The sequence below is a fragment of the Phaethon lepturus genome, unplaced genomic scaffold (genome assembly GCF_000687285.1).
Source record: "Phaethon lepturus isolate BGI_N335 unplaced genomic scaffold, ASM68728v1 scaffold21066, whole genome shotgun sequence".
Classification (NCBI taxonomy): domain Eukaryota; kingdom Metazoa; phylum Chordata; class Aves; order Phaethontiformes; family Phaethontidae; genus Phaethon; species Phaethon lepturus.
In genome coordinates this window covers 371-10,156 of record NW_010544443.1, presented here as the reverse complement: position 1 = coordinate 10,156, position 9,786 = coordinate 371, and the positions used below count along the sequence as shown (strand labels likewise).

The window sequence follows — 9,786 nt, the reverse complement described above, 5'->3', positions numbered from 1 at the left end:
CTGAAAGTCAGAAAAGATTTCTCCCAAAGTTGGGCCAAGATAGGCTACCTTGAATAAAGAGAAGCATCTTTCCTTCAGTATCAAAGCACCACTTACAGAAAGCCACATGATAGTTCAGTTCTCCTTGAAGTAGCTGGCAACTCAAAGATGCTCTTAAAACAGCAACTAATTTTCAAGATTTAAAACTTTGAACACTCCTTTCTATAGGTTGTGGGAGTTCCTGTAATTGCTTTATAGATCCTTTAGGAAGGACAGAATTCTGCAGTTTGGATGTAAACCTTGGGAAAAAGAAATGGTTTGTAGAGATTTGCTGGCTGCCATGATGTTTTTCCATGTCTAGTGAGCCAGGTTTGGGGGGTGGGGAGAGGGTGGAAGAGCAAGCAGGGGAATGTTGTTGCTATCGTGATGCAAGTAATGAGAAGAGCTTTTCTGTTTTGCTTTGACTTTTTTCTTGCTTGCTCTTGAACATCTGAAACTGTCGTGTGTGTGTGTGTCCTGTTCAATACTGAATTCCTATCTCTCACACTTTCAGGTGGGCATTCTAGAAACAACAGTGGAAGCTCTGAGTCCAGTCTTCCCAACATAGCCAGGTCTTTACTGCTGGTGGATCAGCTCATAGACCTGTAGCAGTGACACAGTAGCAGACGCAGTTTCTGTAACGTACCTAATTCTCCATTTTCATTTCCAGAAGAGTTACCTTCAGTTGTGGTTCTTTTGTTTTTTTGGTTTGTTGTTTTCCCCTTTAATTAAAAGAAAAACAAATCTGCCAACAGGAGACAGTCACCCACCTCTCTCCCTGTCTTCCCATGCCCTGGGAAAGAGTCTGTTTCAGTTCTCCAGGTAGTCCTTTCTAAAGCTGGTAAAAACCTGTTGTGGTTCCTTCTGCACCTGTCTTTGCTAGCCTATGTCTAAAGGGAGCACTGTCCTTAGCCGCCCCGCTGAGATGTACCCATAGCACCAAGCAAAGCATAACTGTAAATGAATTAGATCATCGTAGCTGATATATGATCCCTGCGTACAACAGACTCCTTTCTCCTTAGAGTAGTGTGTGAACAACTGTGTTTCAATCTTTGCGTTTGTGGTTTTGGGTTTGGTTTTTGTTTTGTTCCTGTTTTCTGATGAATGGGTAGGAGGAAGGGGACAGGTGAAATCGGTAGGGATGTCCCTCTCCTGCAGAATACAGGTTAGGAGAGCTGGTGTTTCTAAATTGCCAGTACGTCCTTCAGAGGACGAGAAAGCACCGAATTCCTCTGAAGTAGTCTTGCCTAGTACCTCTGGTGATGGTACTAGGCATGTGAAGAGAGTTTTCCGGACTGCCCCCAGCTAATGGTTTGCTGTTTAACAATCCTGCTTGTGAATGAACTGTGCTTCCTTGGGAGAGGGGACAAAAAGAAAAAAGAAAAAAAAAAAAAAACCAAAAACCTCCGATTGTTAAAGCTGCAAAAATGACCCTAAGTGAAATATAACATGGTTTTGAACCAAATACATGTGAGTATGGCTGTGACTAGCATTTTGTTGACCTTTTTTGGATGAAAAGGGCATTGTGGCAGCAACAGATGTATTTTCTGTGACTTCTTTTCTGTGTTTGACTAGAAAAAAAGAAAATCCCCCCCCAACCTACTGTAAATTGTGTATGAAGCAAATTGTCCTACGGTTGTTTGTCTATTTTTAATCCTGGTTTTAGTCAAGCATCTGGTATCTGTTCTGGGTTCCCTGTTTTCTCTTGTAAATGCATATAGTGCAAACCAGTTAAGTATGGAACCATTTGTTTCAGTAGACAAAGATTACTGTGGACTTTATTCCACTCTTCAGTCTTTGTGGAACAAGCATGAACTTGGTTCAGATGGCTTGAAATAAGTGCTGCTACAACTTGATGGGTTTTACCTTTTCTTTTTCCCTTCACATGCTTAGTTTGTCAACTAGCTGGATACGCTAAACTTGTTTTCATTGGCTTATGGTCATGAAGTCCGGAATTTCTATCTTGTATTTGAAAGCTCTTTCTGAACAGAAGGACTCTTCCTCTGTAGTGGAATAATTAATAGCTTACTGCTAACCTTGTGTATGTGTATGTAGCTGTATTAGTAAAAGTGCAGTTTCCCATGTGTGGAAGTATGAACGACTGAAATATGTATGTACTGACCTCTCGCTAAGAAGGAAAGAAATCAAAGTTCTTAACTACTCCTTTCCTATCTCCAGTCTCTCCGCTATTCTCCCACCCCAACACTTAGTTTAACAAATTCTGTAAATAGAACTACCATCGATTGTGTCTGCTCTACGTTACTCTTCTTTTAAAACCTACACTTAATAATAAAAGTATTGCTTAAGTGTGTTGTATCATTACATGTGTATACTGCACTTTCCAAGAGAAGCTTTACATGAGAACTATGGAAATGACCTTAGTAAAATTGTGGATAGAACTTTATTATTTTTTTGTTTTATATTCCTAAAGCACAGGCAAGCTGGACTGGAAAACATGAAGATGCTATAGATAGAAAGTTATTGTATAGTCAGATACTGAGATTATATGAAGAGAATGGATTTTAAAAAGTAACCATCTACTGTATATTAGAAACAAAGATTTCTGTGAATTAAAGTACTTTTAAAGAATGTTTAAGATTTTAAATCGAATGGCACTTGTTCAAGGGTTCTGGAAAAAAATTATAAATGCACTGGGTTGTTAATAATGCTATTAAATAAGAAGATGTGAATGTTTATTTTATTGCTTTTTCAAGTAGCTATTCATGGATCCGGGTGGGAAATATGATACAGTGGAAGCATACACTTTTAGAGGTGTCTATTATCTAGGCCTCCTTCCTCAGAAAAATACTTGCCACTTATTTGTGAAATGAATGGAAAATGTGAGAGAGATGAAATGAGTGGATATTTGGGATTCATTGTAAGCTCTCCAAAAAATATGACTGCCTTACAGGCATTAGGTTAGTGTTGGTATGCCGCTCAAAAGTTGAGGAGTTTGTATGAAAGCTGCTGCTGTGAAGGAGCAAGTCGAACTTTCATCTGGTGTCCGCATGGGAGAAGTTTGGTACCCACCATTCCCGAAACGGTGTAAGAATGATTCTCTCTTATAGCTATGGTTGGAGCCTTGTTTGAAGCCATGGGCGATGTTTCTGCCCCCTTTAAGGGTTTTAGGGTCAGGTGTATTCTAAGCAATAGAATACAAACCTACAGTCAGCAAAATCACAGTGGAGTGCTTCTCTCCTCTGCCCAGTATGTGCTGTTCGTCCATGTCGGGATGACAGGGGAGACTTTCTGCCCTAACAGGCTGGAGCTTGTAGTAGTGTTTTAGGAGGATCCATCAAAATAGTTAATGCCAAACAGGATACTACAAATACAACCACAGTCCATGGAGCAATTTCCTTTCAAGTCAAGGCTGTGCTTTGGATGCAGGAATAAACTCTGGTTTTGGGATGGCAAGATGTTCAAAGGAATAAGCTGGAACTTAGATGTTGGTTCTTGCTTAGTCCGAGGGGGCTTGGGTTTTGAACTGCCCCTGCCTTTGGAAATCTTCCCAGTTAATCTTTTAACCAGATGAGCACAAGTGTCGCACCCGCAATTCTGAGATCAGCAAACTTTTGTTGTATTTGACAGTACATACTGTGGTGGGAGCATCTATTCCAAAACCAGAAGGTGCTGCAGTTTCCTCAGTTCTGGCTGCCCAAGTCTTCATGGGGTTCTCTGGGACTTGGCCAGGGCTGCAGGTGCTGTGCACCCTCCTGGAGAAGTCTGAGAGATGGGTGGAAGAACGTTAGCATGGGTGGCTTTGTGGCAGACCTTCTGCATCCTCTAACGGCCCATTTACACAGGGAATGGCAGCCTGAGTGAATCTCTGCAGAGAGCAAAATTATTTTTAGAGGGGGCTTCTTGTAAATGAATAATGATGGCATCCTTCAGCCTGAAAGCTTGCAGGATATTGCCTCCAGTGACTCTCCAAAACCACCTTATATAAAAATTGATTAAAAAACCCAATTTTTATTACAATGACAGTTTGGCTATGATTCAGACCAGAGTTCAGCAAATTTTGGAGTATCCAAACTAACATAAAATGTGGAGCACATGGGCCTCTGACTCCAGAAAATGTCACCAAGCACATAGCGTGCTGCGCTAGCCTCTGAAGTGTGTGCGTGGCTATGTGGAGTAAGTTATTTTCTGTTTAGAGAATACATTTTCTGGTTCAGGAACTCTCGTAGGAACTGGTCAGAGTTGGGGAGTAGGTGGCATGGGTGTGCGGGAAGCGTGACTGGGGCGTGGGGGTGTGCTCTGATGAATGAGGCTTGTCGGTCAACTCGGTTGCCAATAGGTGGGTGAGACTAGTTCCCATGACATCTCTGCTGATGCGTGGGCACCGCGCATTGAAACTGCATCATTCCGGCAGGAAACATACACTTCGGGGCAGGGGGGAAGGTTTTCTTTGCATTGACTTTTTGCCCCTGTGTAGTCTGTTTCCGTAACTGGAAGAAGCTGGGCTCTGGGGACGTCCGTGCCTACGCGCAGGAGCGCAGACTCCAGGCGCGGCGTAGGATCTCGTCGTTCCTTGGGAGGAAGGGTGGGTTGCTTGGCTGGGGTTGTTTTAAGGACGTTACTGGTGTGTGAGACTTGTGCTCCTGCCCTCCGTAGGAGGGAGTTTAACCCCTCGAAACTCACCTTCTGTTTTTCTCAGACAGTCACAGACTGCATCTTAAAAACGGCCCGTGTGTGTGATGCTTGGCTTGTGCACAGTACCGATGAGGGGAAAACCAAATGATGCTGTTGCTCTCCAGTTCGTCCGTCCGTTCGTAAACTGCTGGAATGTGGTGTGTGGGGTTGGTGCGTTTAACACCCGCCTTGTCTCACTTTGCATGGTGCAAATGGCTGTACAAGTGTGCCAAAACTGGAACATTAAATTCCTGATCGTCTGGAACCGAAGAACCCTAGATCGGCTCCCAGATCTGCCACCGTGCAGTGACTGGGCAGAAACGCTTAATTCCGCTGTCCAGTGACACAGCAATGGTCTTCTGCTTCGATACCTCCTCACTGAAAGCGCTGCATGGGGGTAGTTCTGTGTTGTTGTTTAATGATGTTGCTTCTAGGAATGGGTATACAAGGAAAAACTCCACTGTTTCAAGAATGAAGGAATGAGAAGTCTGTTGACCCTTTTTAAATGCCAAACTAGTAATCTTGCGTAGTAGTAATTGTGCTGATTTTTAGCTACCTGTTACTTTCTTGAGACCTTCTTGACCTTGGCTTAATGAAATCAGGAGAGTTATTCGGTGGAAGAGTAGCCTTAGACTCCGGGAGTATCTTTGTCTCTGCTGACTTTCTTGTTTGGGCTCTGCTCCAGAAATGAGATCGTCATCCTGGTGACTGCTCTGCCTCTTTGCAGCCCCCCGTAACACGAGGAGTGAATCTTTTATAGCTTTCCTGTCAGTTATTTCAGTATTTTACCATTTCAGTGCACCATTTTCCTTGAAAGATGGGGAAACTCCATGTGCCAGTGCTGCAACTCGGGGGTAAATGATCTTTTCTTCAGGTTGCTATCTGAATACACGCAGGGTGTGTTCCTAGGGTACCAAGTGATAAGTGTTTTTACTACGAAGGTTCTCCCTGCAGAAAAGGAGCCTGCGTATAACTTAGGAATTGTTTCTTTAGTGTGTATATCTGACCCTGGAATAAAAAAATACCCAAATGTTGTACAGGGGTAGGGAGAAACCTTATCTATGAACTCAAGCTTCTATAAAGGTTTTATGCTGTAAAGCTTGCAGCTGTTAGGAACGTGCACGTGTTAAAACCTAAGCGTTAGCTGAAAACGGGACGCTTCCCCATGAAGTAACACACAGCTCTCGGGAGCCCGCAGGAGGAGGGGGCAAAAGAGGCAGCTGCCCATTGATGGTGTCCATCCTGGCACAGGCAGATGTTAGGAAATGCTGACATGCAAAAAGGCATGTCTCTTTGCACAAGGGGTTGTGGGTGCTTTGTGTGTTGATTCAAGCAAACCATCTGCCTGTAGCTTTTGAGGCCTCTCGCAGAGCGTGCCCTTGGTGTGAATGGGAGCCAAGTCATCACGGAGAAGGGGCAGGGCTTCAAACAAAAAGGCACTGTCTTATTTTCATGAGATTTGTCCTTTACCCTCATGCTGTTACCAGCTCGTGGAGTGACCCTCTCTCTCCTCTAGTGTAACACAGAACAAAACTGCCATGCCTTTTCATGCGAAATGGTCCCTTGAGCGCTTCAGTCTCCATGGTCGCTGATCCCAGGCCTGCCGAAGCATCCATCGGTGCTGGCTAACTTAAATTCTCTGTTGTCCTAAAAGTTACGCAGCATGTGCCTCTGAAACGTTCGTCTGCAAAGCCTGTAGCTGTGGCTGCTTGTGGGAATGCACTGACCTTGTCTCGTTAGCTCTAACCTGACCCTTACACAAAGGGCTTTGGGTTTTTTTGTTTGATTGCACATTTCCGTGTCTAAGCATAGCTCGGACCTTTTTTAACGTACAAGATTAATAACCCTCTGAGCTTAGACAGCTCCTAAGACAACTTAGGAGATGTCTAAGCCACTGTCTAGTTAGACATGCACCCAGATGTTAGCTAAAGTAAAATGCTGGCATGATGTTGTCTTCCTTGTTGTAGTGATGCTGCCACAGCTGCTTCTGGGACTGTCCCCTTGCTTTCTGCCAAGGAAACAAACTGAGGGAACCCAAGAACATGGGAAAGAAAAGGTGCCTGAGATCAGTTACTGCGGGATGGTGTCTGGAAGCCAGGTCTTCCTCCTCAACATCAGAAAAATAGAACATGGGAGTGTAGATGGTGCTTCTCTCTTGCCAGTAAATCCCCAAACTTCTCAGGTAACCCATTGCATTTTAATATCGCTGTGCCCATTTTTGTTGTTTCCAAATTTGAGGGCCCTTCCCTTCTTGCTGTATTGCCTAGCAGCATTGAGTGAAACCAGTGCGTAATGATTTCCTACCTAAGTATCGCTTCATTTTTTCCTCCCAGAGTAATTCACAACAACTGTACCGGCCTTAGCAAGGGAGAAAACTGCTTCCAAGTATTCTGTGCCCTTCTTACTTACGATGGGCAGAGAGAGTAAGAAAGCATTGGAAAAAGTAATTTTCCTGAAAAGAGAGTATTCTGCCTATTGTACAGTGCCTCCAAGTTCAGAGACACATGCTTCTCCTGTCCTAAGCAAACAGACTTATATCCTGTCAGCCCTTCTCTTCCTCTGTCCTAAATGTCATCGCTTACATGAACATAGCCACCTACTAACGCAAGTGACTTTAAAAATTCGGATCACGTGACTTGTTTGCGCTGTTCATGTGAAAAGTGGGTCATTGGTTTGCATTGGCATGATGTTCACCATGATAAATGCCTTTTTCCTTGTTTTACTGTACGCTCTATTTCAGTGAGGACTGGGTAATTCAGAGGCATTTGCGTGATGTGGCAACCGGTCCTGCTTTGCTCCAGCCTGTATTCTCAGAATCTCACAATAATACCTAGTAAATCTGTAACCAGCCTTCTGGAAGAAACCACCACCGTAGACGTACTGTTCCTGTAATCTGACATTAGCATCTAAGGTTAAGCCATTGCTGACAACATAGGCTTCAGGAAAGATAGATAGTATTTTTGTAGACTAATTTATAAAATGTTCACATAGCTACACTGTCTTTATTTAGCAGTGTAATGTATCTAAGTGAATAGTTTCCCAATAAATACCAATTTTGATGCCTAATGAACGACTACTGTGTCTTTAATTGTGAGAAGTGACTGAGAACGGGTTAACTCGCATATGTCTATGGACTTGATCAAGAAACGGTGCCTTGGGGGCTGCGATGGGTGTGCAAACGTGAATGATTAACCTGGGCAGAGTTTGGACACGGTGATGCTATTTTGTCACAGCAGGGCAGGTTGGTTAGTACCGCGCTTGTCTGTCACTCAGTGGATACCAAGCAATCTCCTTGCCTTCCTCGTTCTTCCTGCAATTCATACTGCTTAGTTTTCATGTGCCTTTTTCCTATCCTCTTGCTAACATGAGTCCAATGACATACTCCTAACCTGCCAATAGTTCTTTGAAGGTAAGATATCTTCTGTTCTGTCTGTGTGAGTCGTGAGGCAAAACCAACCCCATCTTGGGCTCTTGTAACTGGAGGAGAGCAGAACAGCAAGCCTTTCCCCACACTGTCATGTTACGCTAACACAGAAGTAAGCCAGATCGTTATGTTAGATACTTGATTTGAAGTCATGGTATAGATTGTTTAAAATCATTTGTCCTGCAGTCGTTTAAAATAATGCTGCTATTGTTACCAGGATTGATTAAAAGCTGTAGGCTGACCTTCATCCTTTGAAATGCGTATGTTATTTTAGCAGATCGTAGGGCATCCCTGTGTATGTTACATGCCTGAGTGTAAATCCACGTATCCGTGGGATGGCTCACAGAACTAGAGGCTATGCCAAGCTATATATATTGTAGGGCAGTCAATAAGCAGCGGTGCAGAACAAAATGACAAAAATTGTCTGTTTGCTGGAGCCTCACTCCAGGCAGCAGTGTTACGAAGTGATAAACCTCTCTGGTGGTGGTGGTTGTTGTGGGTGGCAGAGAAAACCTTGTGGAACGGTGCTGGGTGTGCCCATTTGTGTGTCAAATATCCTCCATCTTTTTCTGAAAACTGGTACTTGTGGTGTCCCTGAGCTGTGAGGCAGCGTTGAGTTGTGTGTCAGTTTGTGTGTCGTAAATACCTTCCCTGGCATTTTTCTTTTCTTTTCTTTGCCCTCCCTCTCCTTTCCATTTTCCATGCGTGATAGTGGTTTAAATCCGAACGGCATGACATTTCTTGTGTAATAAGTACCTTTCATTCTTATTTATGACTAAGAAGATGGAGCTTGGTGAGTAACACTCTTCTCTTGCATTTTCAGGTCTGCAGAGGGATCCAGCCCTGTTCCCAGTTGTAGCTCTTGAACTCTGTAAAGGACCTTCCGGTAGTGATGGACTTGCTTTGTACAAGGGTCGGTCTGAGATACTGGAGGTGAAAACACAGCACAACTCAGAGTCAGACTACTTAACAAGAGATGGTCCTTCAAGCAACAGCTCCTTCTACAGCAGTGAAGGAGAGGGGACAGACCACGAAGGAGACATTTTGGATTGTAGCGGGTCCAGGCCTTTACTGATGGATTCAGAAGACGAAGAGGAAACCTGCAAGTTGGGCACGGGATTCCTGCAGTCTGCACCCAGGGAAAGACATGAGGCCTCCAGAGAAGATCCCCACTCCCAGTCTTCCCAGACTAGAGCAGGGGAGACGCTGTTCCCTGCCTTCCAGTTGCACACTGGGGAGGTTTTTAATGAACCGGATGTTTTTGCCACGGCTCCTTTCCGAAGCTCGAGAAAAGTGCCTGATGAGGTGGATGTCTTTACAAAAGCTCCTTTTATCTCCAAAGGCAACGTGGCTCTTAGACATCCAGAAGAAGCAGATGTATTTCTGAGAGCCCCTTTCACTAAAAAGAAAAGCGTGGAAGAGTTGACTTCCCATAGTACATCTAAGGAACCCTTCGCACCACCCGTCTTCCTGAGTCAAGGAGGCGATGTCCAACACAGAGCTAACCCGATGTTCCCAAGCCTGGATTCGGCAACGCGTGGGTCCGCAGCCTCAGCGAGATCTCCGTATCCCTCTGCTGGGTTTACTCAGCCGAGCAATCTTCATCCCTCTTCCGTAAGAGCTGTGGAGACCCAGGAAAGCGTCCCTTCTAAAGGCGTGCTGCAAGAGCAGGGTGGCGTGCCCAGTGAGAGGAACCAAGGAGGACACACGCT

General features: G+C 44.4%; 1 protein-coding gene across 1 annotated transcript in view; it reads left to right on the top strand.

The window, feature by feature from the left end:
- AAK1 (AP2 associated kinase 1) overlaps positions 1-9,786 on the top strand; it is a 79,225-nt gene that overhangs the window by 69,137 nt on the left and 302 nt on the right. The window contains exon 21 of the mRNA XM_010288695.1: positions 8,898-9,774. Within this exon, the coding sequence (XP_010286997.1) occupies positions 8,898-9,774 (877 nt within the window). The remainder of the gene's footprint in view (positions 1-8,897; positions 9,775-9,786) is intronic.